General features: G+C 53.6%; 1 protein-coding gene across 7 annotated transcripts in view; it reads left to right on the top strand.

Annotated features, from left to right (window-relative positions):
• Nucleotides 1–25,771, top strand: part of CELF5 (CUGBP Elav-like family member 5) — a 50,022-nt gene that overhangs the window by 689 nt on the left and 23,562 nt on the right. For 6 of the 7 annotated variants that reach the window (XM_012539319.3, XM_004286310.4, XM_033417537.2 and 3 more), the window contains exon 2: nt 18,180–18,262. In XM_012539319.3, coding sequence (XP_012394773.1) covers nt 18,180–18,262 — 83 coding nt within the window. Of the gene's footprint in view, nt 1–78; nt 349–18,179; nt 18,263–25,771 lie in introns of those variants that run through there. The other variant, XM_033417539.2, reaches the window with a different exon arrangement.

Genomic DNA, 25,771 nt, shown 5'->3' with positions numbered 1-25,771 from the left:
CTCCCTCTACCTCCCATCCTCCCCCCCCAGCATCCTTCTCCTTCTCTCTCTCTCTCTCTCTCTCTCTCTCTCTCTCTCTCCCTCCCTCTCCCTCTCATTCCCTCTAGACCCCCACCCCTTCCTCCCTCCCTCACCCACTCTTTCCTGCCCCTTTGCTCGGGGAGCTGCCTGAACGCTGCCACCCCTCCCTGCCGCCCCCCCTCCCCATTCATTCGGCCTCTCCAGGCCCCGTCGGGGAAGTTTGCACCTCTGGACTCCATTGCTTTGGTCATTTTCACAAAGCCAGGCCGGTGGGGCAGGTCCAGCCGGCCACGGGGGACACGGATGCCCAGGATCCCGGGCTAATCGGTAACTACAAAGAAAGCGGGGTGGGGGGCTGGGGTGCAGGCAGCTAAGCCAGTCAGGGGGAGCACCAGCCTCGGGTGGTTAAAAGGCTACCGTTTGCCCTCCCCCCTGCCCACCCTCTCTGTCTGGAGCAGCATCCCCCCTCCATTTCTCTACGGCCCCCCCCACCCTGAATGCCGCCTCCACCTTTGGCTCAAGTTAAAACTGGCCAAGCCTGTTAGCAGTGTGTTGAAGGCTGAGGCCAAAGACGATGAGCCTGGACCGTCCATCTGGCAGAGCCCAGATCCTGGGGTGGATGAGGAGGCGTGGGCGACCTGTGAGCCCAGCGGGGGAGGCAGGTGGGGTGAGGAGGCCTGCCCGCCTCCCTGCCACCTGATTCTCTGATGGCATGCTGGGAGGGGGTGCCAGGGACTGTGGCCCCAGCCCTGGGCTCTGATCACGGCCCAGTATCTGAATGGGGGTGGCCCTGACAGTTCTTCCGGCAGGGGCTGGGGACTGCGGGTGGGGATGGTACAGGCTTTGTGCTGACACCCCAGGTGAGACCCTGGAGGGGTCTTGGGGATGGATCAGGTCCCATGACCTATTTCAGGCCCCATTCATGCCTGTCCTCCCTTCAGTGTGGCGGGCATGGTAAGCATGAATACGTGTTTGTTGAATGAATGGATGAATGAACGAGTGAATGAATCAATGAATGATGGGTCGGGGCAGGCCACAGGGAGGGTCTGGTGGGTTGGAGCCCAGGCCTGCCACTTCAGCTAGACCCTCCAGCCGGTACCCTGGGGGAGGAAAGCAGCTCTTCCCATCCCCCACCTCTTTTCAAATCCAACCATCACCAAAAAAAAAAAAAAGGGCCTGGAAAATCTAACTTCTCCCTGTGGCCTAGGAGGGCAGAGTGCTTGCACTCATCCAGGCTAAGGGGTCCACAGCTGTACGGAGGGCTCTTTCCACAGCCCTCACCCCCTGGTGTGTCCGAAGGGCCCTTTTCTAGAAAGATTCTGGTGGGGTGGGGGAGTGTCCACGTGGTCCCCCCCAAATGTTGACTTGAAAGGCTGTCAGTGAGCTCTGGGTCAGGGAGACAGATGGGGTACGGGGAGAAGGAGACACCTGGTGGCCCTCCCCTCGTTTCTCATTTTTAAATCTCCCCTGGAGACCCCTGCTGCCCCCGCAGCGTGGGAAGGTGAGGGAGAAACTGTGGCTGGATTATCACCTGGTCAGAGCCTCAGTTTACCTGCTGTTAACAGAGCAGGCTCTCATGAATGTGGGTGGGATTATTTTTTTCTGGCCGGAGAATGTTGGGATCGGGGGCATCTCAGGGTGTTTCCCATTTGCGATCTTTCCTTGGAGGGTGAAAATTAGGAAGCTGGGTGTCCATGATACCTGGTCCTCAACCTCCACTTTGCAGGAGACTTGGGTCGGGCTGAGCCCTGGATGCAGGGCCTGGGGGGTATGGGGGTGGGGGTCTTCCCCTTCTATCCCCTCCCCCAATACCATCGGGACCCGAATGGTTCCCCCTCCTGATCCCACCTATGCTGGGCCTGGCAGGACCTTACCTGTGGGTGGGAGCTGGGGGGAGCTGAAGGCCAGCAGCTGGGATTGAGGCCTGTTTGTGGGGCTCAGCTATGTGACCTCTGTCTGGCCAGTGGCTGCCCCTCTCTGGGCCTCAGCCAAAGGGAAGTGGAAGGATGACTGGGAGGTTGTGGTGTGGGGATGAGCTCCAGGCCCCTCCTGCCAACATGTCTCTGGTTTCGTTTCTGGGGAGCCTACAGGGTGCAGGGTGCCTGCTGGGGGTGCTGGCTGAGAGCCATGGGGTGGGAGTGTGGACGCCGGGTTGTGGAGAGAAATCCCCTGAGAGCTTTCTGGGCCGCCGGAGGCTGGGCACCAGGGGAGCTGAAAGGGCCGGGGTGGGGTGAAGTGAAAACACCCATTGTGGTCCCTGTGACCCCAGCACCCAGCGGGAGAAGGACGATCCAGTATCGCATTATTCTTACGATCACCATCACACCCTTAATTTTCACATTTGGGGGCCTGTTTTGATGCCCAGTGAAGGGATCATCACTCCCATGGGCTTGTGAGCACCTGTGCATTTCATCCAGAAGGGAAACTGAGGCTGGAGGGGCAAATACTTGGTCCCAAGGACCGACCAGAGCTGCCCCCCAGCTGTCACCCACCTGTCTCCCTCCCAGGCCAGAGGAAGCAGAAGTATATCTGTGTGATGAAGGAGCGACAGTGTCCCCCAAGCTGAGGATGAGGACCACCCCACACCGCGGTGGGGGGGGGGAGGGGGCGGGGCTGTGACATCTGACAGCCATCGCCAAGGGTGGAGGGTAGGGGCACCTCATTTTCTACGGGGCCGTGCTGGGATCAGGAGAAAGGCAGGGAGTCCAGCCGGGTCCTTGGGCTCTGGGGATGGGGCAGGGTTGCGGGGAGAAGGCAGGGCGGGAAGTGAAGATTCCTCAGGAACAGGGCAGGCCCCTGGGTGCTGGCGTGTTTTGTTTTTAAGAGAGAGAGATGAAGACAGAGGTGGAGAGACACAGCAAGAGCAGAGAAGGAGAGAGATACACCGAGATGGAGAGAGGGAGAGACCCAGGGAGCCGCCCCCAGACCCCCCCCCTCCACAGGAAGAGGCAGAGAGAGGGCGGGAGTGGGGCAGAGCTGGAGAAGGGGGGCAGGGAGACCACGAGACCTTCCCCCCGCCCAGATCGGCGCCCCATTCAGAGAAAGGAGGCCTCCCCCGGCGCTCCCAGCCCAGCCCGGGGCTCAGGCCAGGCACTGGGGGGGCTCCCACTGGCGAGAGGTCTCCCAGTGGCCAGTGTCCAGTCATCACCCCCTCCAGTCACCTGCTGGGGGACAGGCCCCCTCTGGGACCCTCCCTCCGAAGGCGCTGGGTGCACGTGGGGTCCCCCGAGGTGCCTGGTGTGGCTCGGGCCGTCCCTCTCCCGATCGGACTGAATATTAATACCCAACCTGCCCGGGGCAGGCGCCTGCCAGAGGGCTCGTCTGCTGCCGCGCGGCCCCCATTTGTGGTAATCACATATATATTTGCATGTTAATGACAATATTTGTCTTAAAGCGGAGGTTGTGAGGGGGGCCGGTGCAGGTGGAGGGGGCGGGTCGGGGCCTACGGTTTCCATGGGAGCACCAGCTGCTCGGCTGGCGGCTGGGGGGAGGCTGGAGCACGCCGCGATTGAGGCGTGAGATTCCGAGTGTGACGTGCCAGCCCCAGGGAGACGGCGGGCTGGGCGGCCGGCAGGCGCTGCCTGGCGGGGGGGATGGAGGGAGGGGACAGCGGCGGGGGGCTGGGGAGAGCCACCAGGGCTGGCTGTGCGGCTTCGAGCCAGGCACACCCCCCTCAGTGCCTCAGTTTCCCATGATGATGGGTTTAACAGGCTTTTCCGAGGGTGACTGTGACATCGTTTCTGCCTTCCTTCAGGCTGAGGGCATTGATTGAGCGCCTACTGTGTGCCGGCGTTGGTGCGGGGCTGAGATTCCGAGCAAATAGGAATCCCTATGTGGCACAATGGAGTCAACAAGCCGTAAATCCATCTACCCCTATGACCAACATTTATTGAGCACCTGCTGTGTCCCAGGCCCTGTCCTAGACCCGGGATACAGTGTTGGGCAAACAGATAAAAATCCTCTCCCAGACTCCTCCCACCCCCAGATCCCACATGGTGGGGGACACAGTGAGGAACCAGGAGGTTACAAGGCACTGATGTCAGGGCTGCGATGGTGGAAACACATCAGCGGGGACAACCCAGAGGAGGCCGCAGCCTCCTCAGTGCTGTTATCTATAGAGTTGGGAGGCCAGCGGGACCTCCCATCTCGGAGAGGGTTGGGGGATGTGAGGACCGGAATGGTGGTTAAAGCTCTTGACACAGGGCTGGGCACAGAGCCATGCTTATTATACGAGTAAGCTGAGACCTGAAGGGTGGGAAAGATCTGTTGACGGGGAAGGGTGTTCCTGGTAGAGTATGTGCAAAGGCCCAGAGCAATGCTGATGCTGACTCTGGGAAAGTTCAAGCAGGGGAAAGACAGAGTTTTTGCCCTGGTGGGAAAACAGCAAAGAGTCCTGGGAGCCCCAGGGTTCCCTTCTGATATGGGGCATATCTGGCAGGGCTCCTCTGAGAAGTTCTGGCATGGGGGGTGGACCCACGAGCTGTCTCTGAAATAGGCCGGTGACTCTCTCTTTCACCCCTGATGTTGGCAGATGAGACCCTCGCCATTAGGAGCACTCAGTAGGACCACACTCACTAATTTAGCCAACACTTCCTGAAAGCCTTTTGGGGCCTTGCCTTGTACTAGGCAAGAGAGATCTGAGACCCCTCTGATTGGTAGACAGAGCTAGACATTGGCACCTATAGCTGGAATGGTCAGGGTTGTATGAAAGGGAGGGGATGCAGGGTTGAGGGAACTGGATAGGAATTTGAAGGCTCTGCCTGGGGACTCTGGCTGCATGGCAGAGGGGCATTAGAAGTGGGGTTTTCAAGGTTGAATAGGAGCTTGCCAGGTGGAGAAAGCATTTCATGTATTTATTCACAGAGCACTTTTTTTGTTCTGGGCCCTTTTATGGGTGTGAAAAAAAGCAGTGAGTCAGCTAGGTGGATGTCTCTGTTCTCCTGGATGTGGACAGAGGGAACTGGGTTTGCAAAGGCCTGGAGGAGTGAAGGAGCACAGATGGAGTAGAGGAGGAATTAGGTGAGGCATGGGAGGTGAGGCCAGAGAGTTGGCATGGGCTGGACCCTGAAGAGCCTCTTATGCTGGACTGTGCTTGGACTCCTTCCTGAGGACACTGGGGAGCCATGGAAGAATATGGAGCAGGGGAGGATCTCAGACCTGCATGAAAAGGGAGCTTCATGTCCTGTTAACTGTCATGGCCACCATTGGCCTCTTTCCAGCCTCCCAGCCTTGTTCAGTATATGCACATTTCCTACACACCTGGATGGGTACAACAGAAGCTTCCCCTTGGGGCGAGGCTCACACTACGGGACAAGAGGGTCACAAAGAAGCAGACATGTGCTCAGGTCGCAGTGGTTCTTAGAAAACCAGGTTCCCCTCCCCCACATGGATAGGTGAGGAATTGGGGCTCAGAGACGGGCAACACCCAGACTCAAGTCACACAGCAGTATAGCTAGCTAGGTGTCACACCTCCCAACCTGAGACTTGACCCACTTTGGAAGAGAAATAAAGGAGTCAGAGAAAGAGATGTGATTGTGGAGACATAGACTCAGGATGAAAGCCATCCAGGGATGCTGGCTGTCCTTGTCCAGGGCCAGAGGGAGGGGCTGCTAGGTTTGGAAGACACTGACCTAGCAATAGCTCTGTTGGTCTGGGGTCACGGTCATCATCACTGACATGTAAGCTCTGTGACGGCAGGGACTGTGTCTTGTTCACCACTTTGAAGTGGATCATGTGCATGAACAAGGGCCTAAGGGAATGAGAGGATGGGAAGGTAAGGGAGTGGTTGGATTGGGGGGGGCTGGTCAACAGGTGGATAGATGGATACATGAGTAGATAGTTCTAGGTATGAATGGACGGATGGGTGACAGTGACTTGGCTGTATGAGTGCATTGCTGGATGAAAGAGTGGGTAGACAGATGAAAGGCTGAATGGATTGATGGATGGATGGGTGGGTGGGTGGGAAAATAGATGGATGAATAGATGGATGGATGGATGGATGGATGGACGGAGGAATACATGGGTAGAGGGGTGGATGGATGGGTGAGTGGATGGATAGAGGGACGGATGGCTGGCTGGCTGGGTTGGTGGACACCCCTCCAACATTTACCACCTTCCTCCCCACCTGAATGGGAATGACCATCAGCTTTGCAGCCGGACAGGCTTGGTTCCTGTTCCTGGCTCTGCTTTTTATTTCTGTGTGATCTTGGACAAACCACCTTATCTTTTTTCTTAGCCTTAGCGTCCTCATTTGTAAAAGAGAAAGAATATCAATAGTCGTCTTACAGAGTAGTTGTAAAAATTAGAATTAGTTTATAGAATGTGGTTAATGCAATCACTGTCAGTAGTGTCTTGCGTATACTTGGTGTCAGTAAATGGTTGGGTAGCCAGATAGTCAACAACTGTCTGTCAGGTCTCTGGGATGTGCCAGAGCTAGGCTCTGGGGGACACAAAGCAATCTAGGGGGAGGAGGGATTGACAATAAGTGAGCAAACAGATGAATAAGATTTGGGTAGGAGAGAGTCGCTCTGGAGGAAGTAAAATGAGATGTGTGTTGGAGGGTGACAGCTGACGTTGAGTGACTGAAGATGTCAGGAGGTGATATTTGGGATGAGACCTGCATTACAGATGAGAAAGCTGTTGTTCTAAACCCAAAGGAAAGGCATTCCAGGAAGAGGACATGGCATGTGCAAAGGCCCTAAGGTCAGAATTAGTTTGCTGTGTTGGGAGAATAATGGCCTGTGTGTCTCAGGGCCCAAAAATCTGGAGGTAGTGAGCACAGCATGTGCAAAGGCCCTGGGGCAGGATGGGGTCCGGTGTATTGGACGAACATCGAAGATTTCTGCCACCACGGTTGAGCCCAGCTCCTCTGAGGGGCTCCTGAGAGATGGCGGGTTGCCTGCAGATGTCATGTAGGGTAGATTGTGACCTCCCCTAACTGTCCTCCTACTTCTCCCAGCAGCCTTTAAGGGTGGAGTCTTCATTTCTGAGAGGTGGGGAGGGGGCACTCATTATGTCCTTGTCCCTGACCCTCTGCTAGGAGGAGGGACCCAAGAAGGCATTCCCACCACAACTAGGGGTCTCCTGAGCAACCTTATGGGGAAAGGCAGGCTCAGAGAGGGGAGGGCACCACCCCAAGGACACACAGCACGTTCATCATAGCAATGTCTATATTGGAAGGGTTTTGGTGTCATCTAGAGCTACCCCAAGTGGGTGGGTAGGGCTGCAAGGTCATTTCTTCACCTACCTACCCACCCCCTCTCTCAACTGTTTTTTTTTTTTTTTGTCCCTATTATGTGCCACCTTTGAGTGAACTAGACCTCCTGTGCCCACGAGGAGCACAATGTGCTGTGAGAAAGTTGTCAGCACAGCTGAGTGGTCCTAAGGGTGGTGATTTGTGGTGATTTAAAAAGTCAAATCGTCATCTCTTGGTGGGGGGAGGTGAGGAGGAAGGGGTCCAGTGAGGTGTGTCTCGCCCAGAGCGATCCTGCCCCCTGGGGGACACTGGGCGTTGTCTGGGGACATCTGTGGTTGTCATGAGTTGGGGGGGGTCCTGGCTTTGGCTGGTGACCAGGGAGGCTGCTCCACACCCTACAGCACCCAGGATGGCCCCCACAGAGGATGACCTGGCCCCGATGGCAGCAGTGCCGAGGGGGGGACCCCGATCTAGGATCACACCAACATTCTGGCCTGAGCGGTTAGTGGTCAGTGTGGTGTCATGTAGACAAGCCCTCAGGGTGCTCAGGATAGAACCATGGAGTCACCCTCCCTCTCCCCACCTCACATCCTCGCTGACTCTGCTCCAGACACACGGGCCTCCTCGCTGTTCCTCCAACACGCCAGGCCCGGTCCTGCCCCAGGGCCTTTGCATGGGTTGTGCCCTCTGCCTGGACCACACTTCCCCCAAATAATCACATGCCTCCTCCTTCATCCTCTGCAAACGTCACCTTCTCAGTGAAGCCATCCTGCAGACATGATTTATAATCTCAGCCACTCTCCAGCACTCCAAACCCTTCTTCCCTGCTTTCCCCCTTTTTTTTCTGTGAAAATGAGAACTTCTGATGTACCATAGATTTTAGTTTTTATTTTAGTGGTTTTTCTCTCCTCCCAATAGACTAGAAGTCCTATTAAGATGGGATATTTCTGCCTTTTGTGTTCACTGATAGGTCTCGAGTGCTTAGAAAAGCACCTGAAACACAGCAGGTGGGTGGGTGGATTCACGGATGTATGTATGTATGTATGGATAACTTGATGTGTGGATGGATGAATGGGTAAATGAATGAATGACGGATGGATGAATAAAGTACTGGATGATAAATAAATGGATAACGGATGGATGGATGGATGGATATGAGGATGGGCAGGTGAACGAGAGGATAAATGAATGGATAATGGATGTATGTATGTATGGATGGATGGATGGATGGATGGACAGGTGGATGAATGGATGGATGGATGGATGGATGGGTGAGTGCACGGATGGGGGAATCACTGGTGCAGCGATGGCGACTAAATCCGTGGGAGGAGTCAACATGGCCGTAGGCAGGAAGTCGGGGGTCCAGATGAGCCCTGAGAAGCCCCAGTGTGTAAGGTGGGGGCAGAGGAGGAGGGAGCAACAGAGGCTAAGGAGCAGCAGCCCAGAGACGGTGTGCCCGATGGAGTGTGAGCCCTGGGTCCTAGTCTTGCCCTCTTGGACGGGAAGCAATGAGTTTATAAGCAGAGGGAGGGGCCCATCAGCCCCGCTATTCTCAGCAAAGTGGGGGATGGCTTCAGGATGAGAGGATGGACAAGGAGGTGGAGAGGGTGACCAGGGACAGGGGGTGGTGGAGAGGTGGTGCCACAGCAGAAGGGAATGTCTCCTATAATCTTTAGTGGACGGTATTATTATTTTATGGATGAGAAAGTGGAGGCTCAGAGAAGTAAAGTGGCTGGCCCTAGATCACACAGCAGAAGGGCATCGGGCAGGGTTAATTCCCCGTCTTTAGTCCCTTGATTAGCACTGAATTGAAAGATCTTGAGCCTGGGGTGCCACTGTGCGGTGGGTGGGGATCAGAGGGGTTTGAGACGAGGACTTTGCACAATCGGTCATGGATGGAGTCCTGGCTGGGGAGGGGAGGAGATGTTGGTGATCAGAGAGAAATGAAAAAGGCTGTCTCTCCTGCTTTTGTTTCCCCAGCACAGCTGGCACATGACAGGTGCTCAGGAAATATTGACTGACCTGATGCTGGGCATGGGGGGGGGCGGGGGGAGGGAGAAAAATGAATCAAGTGTAGTCGCCGCCCTCCAGGAGGTGGTCTTGATATTAGCAGGTCAGTTTGGAAACAAAGTCATTCAGTCAGTATTTATTGAGCACCTACTCTGTTCCTGGCACTATGTAAGTTCTGGGGACCCCAAACTGAACAAAACACAAACTCCCTCCATCCTCTTGGAAGTGGCATTTCAGTGGGGGAGACAGAAAAAAAAATTATGTGCCATTTGAGATGGTGACAAAGGCACAGGAAAAAATAGAACAGGGTGGGGGGTGGTTGAGGAATGTTTTTGTTTTTTTTCTGGTTGCATTGGGTCTTCGTTGCTGCACGCGGGCTTTCTCTAGTTCCATCCAGCCAGGGCTACTCATTGCGGTGGCTTCTCTTGTTGCAGAGCATGGGTTCTAGGCGCGTGGGCTCAGTAGTTGTGCCTCGCGGGCTCTAGAGCACAAGCTCGGTAGTTGTGGTGTATGGGCTTAGTAGCTCCGCGGTATGTGGGATCTTTCCACACCAGGGAATCAAACGCATGTCCCCTGCACTGGCAGGCAGATTCTTAACCACTGTGCCACCAGGGAAGTCCCAGGACTGTCGTTTTAAACAGGGTGCTCCATGGAGGTTTCACTGAGGGTGTGACATTTGAGCCAAGACCTGAAGGAAGTGAGAGGGTGAACTGTGCAGAGATCTGGGGGAAATACATCCCAGAACAGCTTGTGCAAAGGCCCTGGGGCAGGACGGGGCCTGGTGTGTTGGAGGAACAGCGGGAGGCCCGTGTGTCTGGAGCAGAGTGAGTAAGGGGGAGAGGAGCGGGGAGGGCAGGGAGGGGAAGGGGGAGGTCGTTCAGGGCCTTGTGGGCCACGGGGAGGACTTGGGCTTTTACCCCAGGGAGGTGGGAGCTCTGGAGGGTTGTGGAGGGGCGGGGCCTGGCTCAGGTGTCACAGGCGCCCCCTTGTGGCTGCTCTGGGGAGGACAGACTGTGGGCGCCAGGGCGTAGCTGGGGACCAGGGGGTAGGGGACTGAGTTGGTCCAGGTGGGGCTGGACCAGGAACAGTGGCCAAATTCTTATTGAGCATGTGCTGTGTGCTGGGCCCGATGCTGGACACTGGGAACACATAAGTGACTGGGACACTACCTGTCTCCACGCCCCTGACCCAGCATCAGCTGGGGCTGGGGAGGCTTCCCCGAGGAGCAGTGGCTCAGTTGGGACCTTCAGGTTGAGGAGAAATGAGCCAGGCAAAGATGAGGGTGAGGGTGTGTGAACCAAGAAAATGGCAAGTTCAAAGGTAGTCAGCGAGGGACTTCCCTGGCGGTCCAATGGTTAAGACTCCGTGTTCCCAATGCAGGGGGACCAGGTTCGATCCCTGGTCAGGGAACTAGATCCTGCATGCCACAACTAAAAGATCCCGCATGCCTCAACTAAGACTCGGCACAGCCAAATAAATAAATATTAAAAGAAACAAAAACAAAGGCAGTCATTGAGATGCCAGGCGTGGGGTGTGTCCAGGGTCAGGGTGCAGCCAGGGACACGACCAGTGTCCATCAGGGTCAGTCCCCAGACCTACCAAGCTGCCTGGGAAGTGACAAAAATCCCAGACTTATGCATGAACATAAGGACTATGAATAGTAAAAAGGAAAAAAAAATTGTTTTTCTTTTCATTTTTTTTTTGCGATACGCGGGCCTCTCACTGTTGTGGCCTCTCCCGTTGCGGAGCACAGGCTCCGGACGCGCAGGCTCAGCGGCCATGGCTCACGGGCCCAGCCGCTCCGCGGCATGTGGGATCTTCCCAGACCGGGTCACGAACCCGCGTCCCCTGCATCGGCAGGCAGACTCTCAACCACTGCGCCACCAGGGAAGCCCCTCTTTTCATTTTTAAAAGTTTTTTTAGTTCATTAGATCAATGTAACAAGCTCCAGCGACTTAAGTTGTTCCCCAAGGCTCTGGAATTTTCTGGAACTCAGAAGCCCTTTACCCACCCCCAGTTTGGGTTTAGCACCAGGGGTTGTTTCTGACTTGCTGTATGACCTCAGGAAAGCTGCTCAGCATCTCTGAGCCTGGGTTAACTCCTCTGTAACATGAGGATAAAAATAGTGTGAGAGGGCTTCCCTGGTGGCGCAGTGGTTGAGAGTCCGCCTGCCGATGCAGGGGACACGGGTTCGTGCCCCGGTCCAGGAGGATCCCACATGCCGCGGAGCGGCTGGACCCGTGAGCCATGGCCGCTGAGCCTGCGCGTCCGGAGTCTGTGCTCCGCAACGGGAGAGGCCACAACAGTGAGAGGCCCGCGTACCGGAAAAAAAAAAATATATATATATATATATATATATGGTGTGAGAATCCAGGGATGGCAGGGAGAGCAGCTGCATGAGGGCTTGGCTCCATGCACATGAGTGGTACCACTTGGGGGATTTTTAGTCAGTCCTGCGGGGGTCCTTCCCATGAAGACCCCCAAACCCTCAGATCCAGCAGGGCCCAAACCGGGTTCCACCTCTTCCTTCCAAACTGCTGCTGCTCCTGGGTCCCCATCGGTACCAGTTTCCTGGGGTAGCCATTCCAAACGATCACAGATTCTCTCTCAGTCCTGGAGGCCAGAAGTCTGAAATCAAAGCTATGCTCCCTCTGGAGGCTCCAGGGGAGGGTCCCTCCTGCCTCTTCCAGCTTCTGGGGGCTCCAGGCGTCCCTTGGCTTCTGGCTGCATCCGTCCAGTGTCTGCCTCCATATTCCCCTGTCTTCTGTCTGTGTCTCCTCTTCTGTCTCGTATAAGGACACTTGGCATTGGATTTGGGACGCACATGTTGTCCAGGATGATCTCATGTCAAGATCCTTACATCTGCAAAGACCCTTTTTCCAAATAAGGTCCCATTCCCAGGTTCCTGGAGTGGATGGATCTTTTCTGGGAGGACCAGCATTCAGTGCGCAGAGATGCTTCTCATCTTCTGGGCTTCCCTAGCCCCGTGTCCCCACCTCTGCCCCAGGCTGACAACACACAGGGGAGTGTCTATCTCTGCCTCTACCCAGCCTGGAGCCTTAGCATCACCCATTAGTCAAAGCATTGTCTCCAGAACCCCAGCTGAGCAGAGGCCTGTTGCCATGGAGGGACAATGGCCACCTCTGCCCCCTTCCTCAGAGAGGAGCATCCCCAGGGCTGGGGGAAGAGCCCTGTGTCATGTGTCATGCAGGTATGGGCTTAAGTCCTAGCCCTGTCCTATCTGTGGGTGACCTGGGCCACTGGGAACCTCAGTCTCCTCACCTGTAAGGTGGACACTCTTCTCCCTACCATCGTAGGCTCTGTGGGGTCGGCCTGGGTCTCCATGTTTGGGAGGCCTGTATTAATGGTTCAGTTTATCTGTGCATCAAACAGTTGGTGCCTAGACTAGATTGTAGGTGGCCCACAATGGTCTTTTCATGGATGCTCTTAAGGCCACGTTGGTCTTAAAATACTAAAGGTGTGGAGTGAGTTCAGGGAAGATGGCAGAATTGGGTGCCTCTGCCACTCCACACCCCGGGGACAAAAGCCCCAAAAGTGCAGTGGATGGGAGTGAAGCCCATGACATCAGATACCCCTGGCTCCAAATTCCAGCTCCACCCCTTACCTGCTGTGCAATCATAGGCAAGTCACTTTGTCTCTCTGAACGTCAATTCCTCCATACAGTGCATAACACCTCCCTCATAGGATTCCTGCAGAGAAGAGAGGGGCGTGGAGCCAGGTACCCAGGACAGCGAACGCCCTAAGTGTTCAATGATTCGGCTGTTATTGCTACTACTGTTATAAGAGGGGAAATATTGTGGTGCGGAAGGGCTGGGACTGGAGTTAGACTTCCAGGGTTCGAATTCCACCTCTGGGACCTGTCGCTGTGTGACAGCTCAATGTCTGGTGTTTCCGTGTCCCCGTCTTAAAATGGGGAGAAAACAGATACAATAGTGCCATTCTCTTGGGCTAGGCTGAGGGTTTGAAGGGTTCATATGGGTGATGTCTCTATAAGATGCTTGGCACTCAGTGAACTTCAACTATTACTGTCATTATTACAACTTCAAGTCATGAAATTCCAAAAGCTGTGATCTTGGAGCAGAGAGCAGAGGATCTCGTCAAGAGGAGGGACCCTCAGGATTTCCCAGTAAAGAAGGGGATCTTCTGCTTGCTTGCCTCCAGGGACAGGGCACTGCCTCCCTCCAAAGAGAGCCATGATGAGGTGGATCTAGTTGTTAGACAATTTTCATATATTGAGGAAATCTCTTGTTTCCCAAGGATCCCCCCATTGGTCCCTACTCCACCTGGGGTGTCGAGAGGTCAGCTCTTGTCCAGGCTTTGAAAAATGGGGGTGGGTGTGAAGGGAACCATGGGGTTGTCAAGTACTGAGCATTCTGGGTTATTGGTTCTTGGAGGTGGGGCTGCCCTATTGACCTGCCCCGCCTCTACAGAACCCCAGGGCTTGGCCAGCGCGGGGCTTGGAGTGTGTTTTGCTGAACACCTGGTCCCACCCTCTTGTCATTGACGAGGCTGGTGTATAGGGTGAGGGTAGCCAGGGCTGGAATCTGCTGAGAGGCTCACCTATTGTGGGCACTGGCTGGGCTGAGATTTCCCTGGGAGGGTCCCTCTAGGACTAGGATGCAGCAAACCAGACCCCCTAAATTGAAATGGGGTCCATGGCGTCTTCAACATTTGATCCAGCAGCACATTCTGTCAGAAAGGTGGTACTATTTTAAGGTTCCTTGCAGGGAAAGTTAAGGCAGGGGCCTGTGACCCTCCACATAGGCCTGGGGGGCCTATTTCCCTCATAGGCTCTGGGGGAAATTTTTAGAAAAGATGCAAACTCAAGGCAGTGTATCCTAGTGGTTAGCACACAGTTCGAGGTGCCTGACTGCCTGGGGTGTTCCACTGTGTGACCTTGGGCAAGTCACTTCTGCTCTCTGTACCTCAAGCCCTCATCTGTAAAACGAGGACAATGCCAACAGCTCCTTTGTGCGGTTATTGTGACGATTAAATGAGTCAGTATTGAGTATAAGCTTATTAGCAATAAAAACTAAGGAGCTTAAGGCTTCCCTGGTGGCGCAGTGGTTGAGAGTCCGCCTGCCGATGCAGGGGACACGGGTTCGTGCCCCGGTCTGGGAAGATCCCACATGCCGCGGAGCGGCTGGGCCCGTGAGCGATGGCCGCTGAGCCTGCGCGTCCGGAGCCTGTGCTCCACAACGGGAGAGGCCACAACGGTGAGAGGCCCGCGTACCACAAAAAACAAAAACAAAACTAAGGAGCTTTATTAACATCATCACTAAAAGTCTGTGTCTGTTGGGAACTGTATTTATTCGTTAAGGCTGCTGAAATAATGTGCTGCAAACCAGGTGGCTTAAAAAAACAGAAGTGTAATCTCTCCTAGTCCAACAGGCCAGAAGTCTGAGATCAAGGTGTCAGCAGGGTTGGCTTCTTTTTTTTTTTCTTTTTTTTTTTTGGCCGCACTGTGTGGCATGTGGGATCTTAGTTCCCCGACCAGGGATCAAACCCGTGCCCCCCGCATTGAGAGCGCGGAATCTTAACCACTGGACCGCCAGGGAAGCCCCGGGGGCTGGCTCCTTCTGAGACCATTAGGGAGAATCTGATGCAGGTCTTCCAGCTTCTGGTGGTGCTGGCAGTCCTTACCGTTCTTTGGCTTGTCATACATCCCCCAGATTTCTGCCTTCATGTTCACATGGCGTTCTCCCTGTGTGCATGTCTCTGTGTTCAAGTCTTCCCCTTTTATAAGGGTACCAGTCTCATATTGGATTAGGGTCCACCCTACTCTACTATGACCTCACCTCAACTAATTGCATCTGCAACGACCCTATTTCCAAATAAGTTCACATTCTGAGGTCCTGTTGGTTAGGAGAACAACATATGAGCTTACGGGAGGAGGGAAACAGTTCAACCCTAATAGAACCTGAAATTCGAGGCTCTATTATCCAGAAACTGGTGAACATGACGCGTTTTCACCAATTAGAAAAGAGAAGCTAAGAGGCCGAGAAGAGATAGGGCCAAGAAAACAGGGAAACATTTCAGTACCAGGGACAGCGGCTCGCGTGTTCGTTTTGGTTTTTTCTCTCGCTGCAAACCTTCCAGACCCAGAAGCTGATGGAAGGTTATTCAGGGGTCTCACCTACCCTTCTAGGGCCAGCACACTCCATCTTCTGCATATAGGGCTCCACAGGCAAGAAAGGACCCAAGGAGAAAGGGCTTTGCCCCTATTTTACATCTCCCTGCAGCCCAGTTTCTTGCCAATCATGCCTAATTTCTCTCAGTCTTTATGGCCGATTTTCGTAGTGCTTCTCGTTTCCCTGAAGACCTTGGGAGATTCTATTCAGAAAATAGAAACACCAAAAAAAAAAAAAAAGTAGAAAGATGAGGCATGTATTGGAAGAAGACATGGGCATCAAATATAATCAAAAAAGAATAAGCACACAAAATTTATAAAGAGGGGATGTTTGTAATATATCCCAATTACAAGTTTTTATTCTGGTAAAATTACATAACAAAATTTACCAACTTAACCATTTTTAAGTGCACAGCTCAGTGGCATTAAGCACATTCACATTGTTGTGCAACCATCCCCACCATCATCTCCAGAACTTTCTCATCTTCCCAAACTGAAACTCTGTCCCCATTAAACACTGATTCCCCATCCCCCTCCCCCAGCCCCTGGCCCCCACCATCTACTTCCTGTCGCTATGCATCTGACTCCTCTGGGTCCTCCTATGAGTGGAATCATACTGTATTTGTCCTTCTATGTCTGGCTTATTTCACTGAGCATCAGGTCTTCAGGGTTCATCCATGTTGCAGCAGGTGTCAGAATTTCTTTCCTTTGTGGTCCTTTTATAGATGGACCACATTTTGCTTATCCGTTTATCTGTTGATGGATATCTGGGTTGTTTCCACCTTTTGGCTGTTGTGAATAATGCTGCTATGAACACGGGTGTGCAAATATCTCTTCGAGTCCCTGCTTTCAATTCTTTTGAGATATATACCCAGAAGTGGAATTGCTGGATCTTATGGTAATTCTATGTTTAACTTTTTTTAGGAGCTGCCAAAGTGTTCTCCACAGCGGCCGCACAATTTTACATTCCCAACACATTTAAATGTTTTTTAAATGCTAGAAGCTGTCCTCAGCTCTGCCTGGTGCCCCTTCCCCAGGGCTGCAGGGCACCTCTCAGGCCTGGGGCGGGGACCCCTCCCCATCACCAGGCCCAGCTGGTGGGAGCAGCCGCGTAGTGAGCGCAGCCCAGCAGGATGCGGCTTTAATTAGCTCCAGCCTGGGGCGGAAGTGTTGCCCACGGAGCTGTTCCTAGGGGCTCTGCACAGGGGGTCCTCTTCGGGGAAGGCAGAGAGACCATGGGGAGGGAGCTGGGCATGGAGGACACAGGACTCGACAGCATCAGAGCAGCCAACCATGGTCTCATTTCACAGACAGTGAAACTGAGGTCCATAGGGGTTAGAGAGGCAACCCAGCGCTGGAGCCCGGATCCCTATGTCCATCCCAGGGAACTTGCCTGCATCCTCTAGCCCGCCTCGGGCAAACATCTTTCAAAATATCTTTGATCTCATTGGCCTTTCTCTGGGCGCCTCCCTCTGCTCGCTCCTCTTCTGTGTCCGTCTCTCAACCTTTCTTGTCCCTGTGGCTCTCAAGCTTCTCACCCCCCGCCCCCATTCAGGACTTCCTCCAATCACACCCTCTGTCTAGACTACTTTAGGGCCGGCCCCGCCCCTTGCCTCTCCTGATTGGCCCTGCCCTTTGACGCCACACACACCCCCCCCTTGTAGCGCCGCTCCCCGCCCCTTGGTGGGTCAATCCCACCGCACCCTCGGACCATCCTCTCTGATGGGGGAAACTGAGGCCCACACAGGGGCAGCGTCCCATCCGAGGCCACAAAGCTGGTTAGTGGCAGAGTCACTGTGCTCCTCATTCCAGGGTTGAGGCCTCTTCTGACTCCTTGGGGCTGCTGGTGCCCTCCCCACCCTCCTCCCTGGGGCAGCAGCTCTGCCCCCTCTCCCCTCCCCCACCTCGCCCCGCATTTTAGCATCAGCCACGGATTTAATTAACAGCTGATTCTCCTCTCTGCCTTTCCCTGTCTCACCCTTTGGGAAATGTACGTGTGGGAGGGGAGAGCTGAGCTACTCCTACTGCCCCACACCCAAAGGGGGCTCCAGCCTCCTTTTCTCTTTTTGTTTTTTAAATTGTAGTAAAATACACATAACATTAAATTTACCACCTTAATCATTTTTCCTTCTTTCCTTAAATTTCTTTTATTGTGGTTAAATACACATAACATAAAGTTGACCATTTTAACCATTTTTAAGTGTGCAATTCAGTGGCATTAAGTACATTCCCACTGTTGTGTAACCATCCCCACCATCACCTCCAGAACTTTCTCATCTCCCCAAACTGAAATTCTGTCCCCATGAAACACTAACTCCCCACATCCTCCCCCAGCCCCTGGCCCCCACCATCTACTTCCTGTCTCTATGGATGTGACTCCTCTGGGGACCTCATGTGAGTGGGATCACACAGTATCCTTCTGTGTCTGGTTCTCTCACTGAGCATAACATCCTCAAGGTTCATGTATGTTGTAGCATGTGTCAGAATTTCCTTCCTTTTAATTTATCTATTTGGCTGTGCCGTGCGGCATGTGGGATCCTAATTCCCCAACCAGGGATCGAACCTGTGCCCCTGCAGTGGGAGCATGGAGTTTTAACTACGACCGCCAGAGAAGTCCCGTTTCCTTCCTTTATAAAGCTGAGTAATATTCCATTGTACAGGTGGACGACGTTTAGTTTATCCATTCATCCGTCAGTGGACGCTTGGGTTGTTTCTGCCTCTTGGGTATTGTGAATAATACTGCTGTGAACATGGGTATACAGCATCCTTTTCTCCTAACACCCATTTTTGTCTCCCCTCCAGGCTGTGCCTTTCTCACCTACTGTGCCAGGGACTCCGCCATCAAAGCTCAGACTGCCCTGCACGAACAGAAGACCTTGCCCGGGGTGAGTCCTGGATGCTGTCTGGGAAGGGAGGGAACACATGGAGGAGATGCTTTCGGCCTGGGGAAGGCTAAGGCCCTTCCTGGGATCAGCTGTGAAGCCCACGTTCTTCTGGACTCAGAAAGAGGCATAAGGAACAGGGAGACAGAAATCACCAGAATGAGCATTTCTTGTGTGCCTACTGCATCCCATGCTGTATACTTCACATCAGGGTTGTTGTGTGGCGTGCAGGCTACATACTGCACAAGGGCACCTGACTTAGCATGCGAGTGTCATTGGACTGAAACCTGAAGGATGAGGAAATTTTGGCAGGGCAGAGGGACAGCCTGTGCAAAGGCCCTGGGGCAGGACTGGGCCTGGTGTGTTGGAGAAACAGCGAGGAGGCCCACGTGTCTGGAACAGAATGAGCGAGGGGGAGAGAGGGAGGAGGGGAGGGCAGGGAGGTGAGAGGGGCAGATGTGCAGGGCCTGTGGGCCTCAGGGAGGAGCCTAGACCCTACCTGTTTCTCACCATAAAAAGGGAAGGGGTTCTCTTTCCCCTTGTTCTTATGGAGCGAATGAAGCTATGGCCCCTTAATGTAATAGTTCCTCCCCAGGGAAAGCTGGCCCAGGCTCTGTCCCTGCTGGTCTCTCTTATCAGCCCTGTCCTCTTTGGGTGGGCAGGAGGTCCCTGCCCCCAGCAAAGGATGGATGGTCCCCCTGAGCCAGCCAAGCCAGGTCTCCAGTGAGAACTGTGGCACCCCCCATGAGTTCGGGGGTGGGGGTGTCGCCCCTTCCCTCTAGAAATCTCAGGGACCCTTCAGCCTCAAGAAGATTCAGCGGATGCTTTGGTGGCATCATGCCATCACTGCTGGGAGCATGGGCACAGCACGGCTGACAGTGGACAACCTGGGGTTCGCCTGCCAGGGACATGAAGCTGTGGCATGGGTTTAACTCAACTCTGAACAAGCATCACAATGTTTGGGAGGGGGTGGTCTCAACCTTATCTTGCAGAACAAAGAGCCCCTCTTTGGAAGGTGAAGTGGCAGAGGCAAGAGCATACACTTTGGTGGCCTCATCAGTGGGCTCCTCATTTAGCTCCCACCTGTTTTTGCTGTGTGACAGTGAGCCAGTAACTCAACCTCTCTGGTCTTCAGCATCGGAAGAGTATAATGGGGTGAAACTGTACAGAAGGTCATGGAGGGATTCACAGAGTAGGTGGCATTTGAGAAGAGACTTGAAAGATGAGAAGGCAGGGCATGCCAGAAGGAACAGGACTTGCAAAGGTGACTTAGAGCCTGTGGAATAAACGCCATCCGGAACTCACTCTTCACCCTCCCTTGGACCTTCTGTCAATACCTCCCCAAATCAACTGGAAACTGGAGGGCAGGTCCGTCCATACAGGTTAGCGTCAAGGGGCACAGTGGAGTTCTACGGACTGTATTAGTTATCTCCTGATGCACCACAAATTACTGCTCAACGTAGTGGCTTCAAAAAATCAGCATTCGGGCTTCCCTGGTGGCGCAGTGGTTGAGAGTCCGCCTGCCGATGCAGGGGACGCAGGTTCGTGCCCCGGTCCGGGAAGATCCCACATGCCGCGGAGCGGCTGGGCCCGTGAGCCACGGCCGCTGAGCCTGTGCGTCTGGAGCCTGTGCTCCACAACGGGAGACGCCACAACAGTGAGAGGCCCGCGTACCGCAAAAAAAAAAAAAAAAATCAGCATTTGTTATCTCACAGTTGCCAGGGGTCAGGAATTGGGGCATGAGTTTGCTGTGTGGTCCTGGCTTTGGGGTCTCTCCTGAGGTGGCAGTGAAGTTGTCAGCCAGAGCTCGACTGTTGGCTGGAGGCCTCAGCGTCTCTCCCCGTGGGCATCTCCCTGGTGCCTGCTGCTTGAGGGAGGGGCCTCACAACAGGGCTGCTGGCTTCCCCCAGGGCATGTGATCGGAGCAGGCGAGAGCCAGGAGGAAGCCACGGCACCTTTTATGGCTTCCTTTCAGAATGACACACTCTCATTTCTGCCATATTCTGTCCTGGCAACTTGCCAGGAGCCAGGGGGCCTTGGGGAGGGACACCTTGGAGGGACAAAGTTTGGTAGTGGATTTGTCCAAGTTCTGGCAGCCAGCAAGCAGCAGAACAGGGATATGACCTTCATGGTCTGACTGCAGACCCCATGCTAGCAACAGCTCCAGTGCTGTTTCCCAATCCTTCCATATCCAGTGGACCTTTTTTTTTTTTTTTTTTTTTGTGGCATCAGGTCCTGGTTGGAAGCTCTGACTCTCTGTTCAGAGAAATCAATACCCACATGGAGATTTGCCAACATTCCTAGAAGTTCCCCTCCACCCCCATCAGCTAAGTCCCTCTTCCCCATTCCCCTGCGCCCATTTTCCTGATGGGATCACTGAGATCCAAAGCCAGTGCCTTTGGCTGCCTGAGGCCTCAGGGGCCTGTTCCCTCTGTGTTGGGGGCTAAAGCTGGGCTCTGGCAGACGGTGGAAGGGCCAGGAGTCAAGGAGCCATCCCTCCCTGTATGCCCCTCCCCTCTTTCCAGGCTGGTCCCTGGTCTGAGGCCTCTTCAGGATGTAAAGATGCCAGTTGCCCGGGGTTCCTTCTCTGTGTCAGGCTCAGGGCTCTCTGTCCTCCTCTCTCTGCTCACTCTCCCAGCCCATGGATCGAGTTCTTTCATCCATCTATCCAGCCACCAGCAAACTTTCATTGAGCACCTATGCTGCACTTCTCTCACCAGCTCTGTGTGCAGAAACCACCCCCTGGTGACTCTCCCAGGCACCCCAGACTCAGCAGAGCTCAAACTGGCCACAGCATCCCCTTTGAACAAGTTTCTCCTCCTCCCTCCCCCATCCCCCCCCAGCCCTGCCATCCCCACATCCTGCTCTCCAGAGCCTCTCCTCCATCTGTCACCCCTCCCCCCACTTCTGTGATCCTGTGGGTTCCCATCCCAGCTACACTCCTCCCAACCTGTGTGACCTTGACAGTATCTTTCCTTAAGAGGCTCAGTCATCCTTGTCTCCAAAATGGGCATCACCAGGTCCATCTGACCAGGCTGGAGAGGGGGTTGTTAACAAATGTGGGTACAGGGCTTCCCTGGTGGCACAGTGGTTGAGAGTCCGCCTGCCTATGCAGGGGACACGGGTTTGTGCCTCGGTCCGGGAAGATCCCACATGCTGCGGAGCGGCTGGGCCCGTGAGCCATGGCCGCTGAGCCTGCGCATCTGGAGCCTGTGCTCCGCAACGGGAGAGGCCACGGCAGTGAGAGACCCGCGTACCACAAAAAAAAAAAAAAAAATGTGGGTACAAAGTAGATTCCATTTTTGGAGATGTTAAGCTCTTATATTTTGGTCTCCGGCAGCCCCTAGTTCCTAGAAATTCCTCACTCTCCAGATACTAAGGACCCAGAAAGAACACCAACTTCTAGGTCGTGTGGAGAACGTGTGGGAAACTGCCTTCCTACCTGGAGAATCTCTTTCGCTGCTTTCAAGGCGACCCCTGTTATCTCCTCCCTCTGTTTATCCCTGACCCCTCGGGGCTGGGGGTGTCTGCGTCTGCCTATGTCTCCCCCTAGATTGGGGGTCCCTTGAGGGCAGACCCTGACTTTCAGGATGGGAGTAAATCCGGGGGTGTAGATGTCTCCTAGGGCCACTCTAACAAGGCACCACAAACTGGGTGTATTAAAGCAACAGAAACTTACAGTCTCCCAGTTCCAGGAGCCAGAGTCCAAGATCCAGTTGTCAGCAGGGCTGCCCTCCCTCTGCAGGCTCTCAGGGAGATTCTATCCCGGGCTGTCTCCCAGCTTCTGGTGGTCGCTGGCAATCCTTGGCTTGTAGACGCATCCCTCCAACCCCTGCCTCTGTCATCACGTGGCTTTCTTCTCTGTGTCTTCAGCTCTCCCACCTCCCTCTGCCTTTCTCTCTCTCTCGCTCTGTCTTTTTAAAAAATATTTATTTATTTATTTATTCATTGGTTGCGGCTGGTCTTAGTTGCGGCTCGCTGGCTCCTTAGTTGTGGCATGCAAACTCTTAGTTGCGGCATGCATGTGGGATCTAGTTCCCTGACCAGGGATCGGAGCCGGGCCCCCTGCATTGGGAGCGAGGCGTCTTTGTTTTTTAAATTAATTAATTTTATTTTTATTATTTTTGGCTGCGCTCCGTCTTTGTTGCTGCATGCGGGCTTTCTCTAGTTGCGGCGAGCAGGGGCTACACTTCGTTGCGGTGCGTGAGCTTCTCATTGTGATGGCTTCTCTTGTTGCAGAGCATGGGCTCTAGGCACGCGGGCTTCAGTAGTTGTGGAACACGGGCTTAGTTGCTCCTCGGCATGTGGGATCTTCCCGGACCAGGGATGGAACCCGTGTCCCCTGCATTGGCAGGCAGATTCTTAACCACTGCGCCATCACGGAAGTCTGTACCTTTCTCTCTCTCTCTTTGTTTTTAAATAAATTTATTTATTTTTGGCTCTGTTGGGTCTTTGTTGCTGCGTGCGGGCTTTCTCTAGTTGCGGCAAGCAAGGGCTACGCTTTGTTGCGGTGCATGGGCTTCTCAGTCCAGTGGCTTCTCTTGTTGCGGAGCACGGCCTCTAGAGTGCAGGCTCAGTAGTTGTGGCTCACGGGCTCTAGAACGCAGGCTCAGTAGTTGTGGCGCACGGGCTTAGTTGTTCTGCGGCATGTGGGATCTTCCCGGACCAGGGCTTGAACCTGTGTCCCCTGCACTGGCAGGCGGATTCTTAACCACTGTGCCACCAGGGAAGCCCCTCTGCCTTTCTCTTATGAGGACACCAGTCATTGGATTTAAGGCTCACCTAAATCCAGGATGACCTCGTGTCCAGATCTATCACTTAATTACATCTCTAAAGATGCCTTTTCCAATAAGTTCCCACTCACAGATTCCAGGGGTTAGGACTTGGACATATTTTTAGGGAGGACAGCCATTCAACTCACTACAAGGGGTGACCACAAAATGAAGAGCCAGATATAAGGGTCACTGTGGGCAGCATCTCAAGGGAGAACCAGGTGACCTGCGTTGATGGCCTCGCGGAGGGCAAACAGGGTGGCTTCTTGGAGGGGGATGCATTTGAGCTGAGTCTTGAGCAATGGGGAGGATTGTGGCAGATGGGGGTGGTGTGAGCACGGGGTATACCAAGACTTGGAAGCAGGAACATGCCTGGCCTGCTGAGGGCAAGGACATGTGAGAGCCTGACGGACGAGTTTACTGCCCCCAGGGACACTGGGCAATGTCTGGGGACATTTGTGGTTGTCATGACCAGGAGATGCTGCTGGCGTCTTGTGGGTAGAGGCCAGGGATGCTGCTCCAAACCCTACAGTGCACAGGACGGCCCGCCACGATGGAGAATTCCCCAGCCCCAGATCAACAGTGCTGAGGCTGAGAAACCCTGTTTAGGAGAATGAGGAGACGGTTAATGTTCTAGAACGGTGCTAATAGAAATAGAATGCAAGCCATGTATAGCATTTAGATTTTTCTAGGAGCATCATTTAATGAGTAAAAAGAAACAGTTTAAATGAATTTTAATGCTATCTTTTATTTTAACCCACTATCTCCAAAATCCTATCAAGAGGCAGTCAGTAGAGCCCACGTAAAACTTATTAACGAGATAGTTCACATTCCTTTTTTTCATCCTAAGTGTTCCAAAATCCGGTGTGTGGATTGCACACTTCTGGTCCATCTCAAGTGGGACACTCAGTGGTTATCAGAGATGCTTGATCTGGATTTGCATTTTATAAAATTGACAGTTGAAAAAATAGATTCACTTGCCCAAATTGTCCTAAACATACTTAAAGGTTTTCCAAGAATGAAGTCGGCTAGTAACAGGTTTTAGACTTAGATTTACCTTTATATTAATTTTTAAAAAAAAATAAATTTATTTATTTATTTTTAGCTGCGTTGGGTCTTCCTTGCTGCACGCCAGCTTTCTCTAGCTGCGGCGAGCGGGGGCTACTCTTCATTGCAGTGTGCGGGCTTCTCATTGCGGTGGCTTCTCTTGTTGCGGAGCTCGGGCTCTAGGTGTGTGGGCTTCAGTAGTTGTGGCTCGCGGGCTCTAGAGCGCAGGCTCTGTAGTTCTGGCACATGGGCTTAGTTGCTGCGCGGCATGTGGGATCTTCCCGGAGCAGGGATGGAACCCGTGTCCCCTGCATTGGCAGGCAGATTCTTAACCACTGCGCCACCAGGGAAGTCCTATATTAATTTTAACTGAACACAATTAAACACAGTTCCGTTTCTCGGTCACACAAGCCACATTTCAAGTGCTCAGTAGCCACGTGTGGCTGTCGGCTGCTCTAGTGGATGGCATAGTTCTAAAATGTTCCAGGCCAAGGGTCAGCCAGCTGTTTCTGTAAAGCAGAAATATATGGCTTTGCCGGCCATACAGCCTCTGTCACATCTACTCAAAGTGTAAAACAGTAACAGATGACAAGTGAACAAATGGGCATGGCTGTGTGCCAGTAAAACTTTATTGACAACAACAGATTGGGGGCCCGAATAGCGCTGTAGTTTGCCAATCCCCATTATAGACCATTGCTGTCCAACAGAACTTGAAGGTGGAAGTGTTCTCTCTGCGCTGTCCAATAGGGTGGCCACTAGCTCCGTGTGGCTATGGAGCCCTTGAAAAGGGGCAAGAGTGACACAGGAACTGAAGTTTTAATGTTATTTAATTTTAATAGATGTAAATTTAAACTTCCAATGTCTACATGTGGCTAAGGGCTACCGTACTGGACAGTGCAAATCTAGAATATTCTAGATCAGGGATCAACTACTGTTTCGGAGAGCCCAGACCCAGAATGTTCCAGACCAGGGCTCAGCCACCATATTAGACAGTGCAGACCTGGAATGTTCTAGGCTGGGGGTCAGCTACCGTGTTAGACTGTGCAGGCTAGAATGTTCTAGACTTGGGGTCAGCTACCATGTTAGACAGTGCAGACCTAGAATGTTCTAGGCTGGGAGTCAGCTACCATATTAGACAGTGCAGGCTACAATGTTCTAGAACCAGGAGCATGGTGCAGTGTCATCATACATCTAGGCTAGGGAGTTCCCCGTCTCTCTTTGACACCTGCTGACAGTGGGGATGGGTGAGGAGTCTCAAGCAATGCCCTTCTCTTCTTGGGCCTCAGTTTCCCCAGGGTTATCACTGTTTCCCAGCACTGCCGGGGCACCTCATCCATCTGCCATGTCAGGGGGGCACCAGGGCTGCTGCTCACCCCATTTGAAAGGTGGGGAGACTGTGGTGAGAGAGAGGAAGGGACTTGTTTGACGTCACCCAGCAGAGTGAGGACTGCAGCTCCAGCCACCCAGCTCCACAGACCTTGAGCCTCTGGCTTCTCTGGCTCAGTTCCTGCAAGCTGGCCCCCTTCCTCCCTGGAGGTGCGGGCTGATGTTTGATAAAGAAGAAGGAGGTGGCTCGGGGCTGGACCCTGGGGACGGAGGGGCCCCTGGGGGCCACCTCCTGACTGGGGCAGCATTCTGTGGGAGTAGAGCCTGGCTTAAAAATTTTTTTCTTAAAATTTGAAAAATACTGCAC

The sequence above is a fragment of the Orcinus orca genome, chromosome 3 (genome assembly GCF_937001465.1).
Source record: "Orcinus orca chromosome 3, mOrcOrc1.1, whole genome shotgun sequence".
Taxonomy (NCBI): Eukaryota; Metazoa; Chordata; class Mammalia; order Artiodactyla; family Delphinidae; genus Orcinus; species Orcinus orca.
Note: the sequence above shows the minus strand (reverse complement) of the source record. Positions and strands in the feature narration are given on the sequence as shown.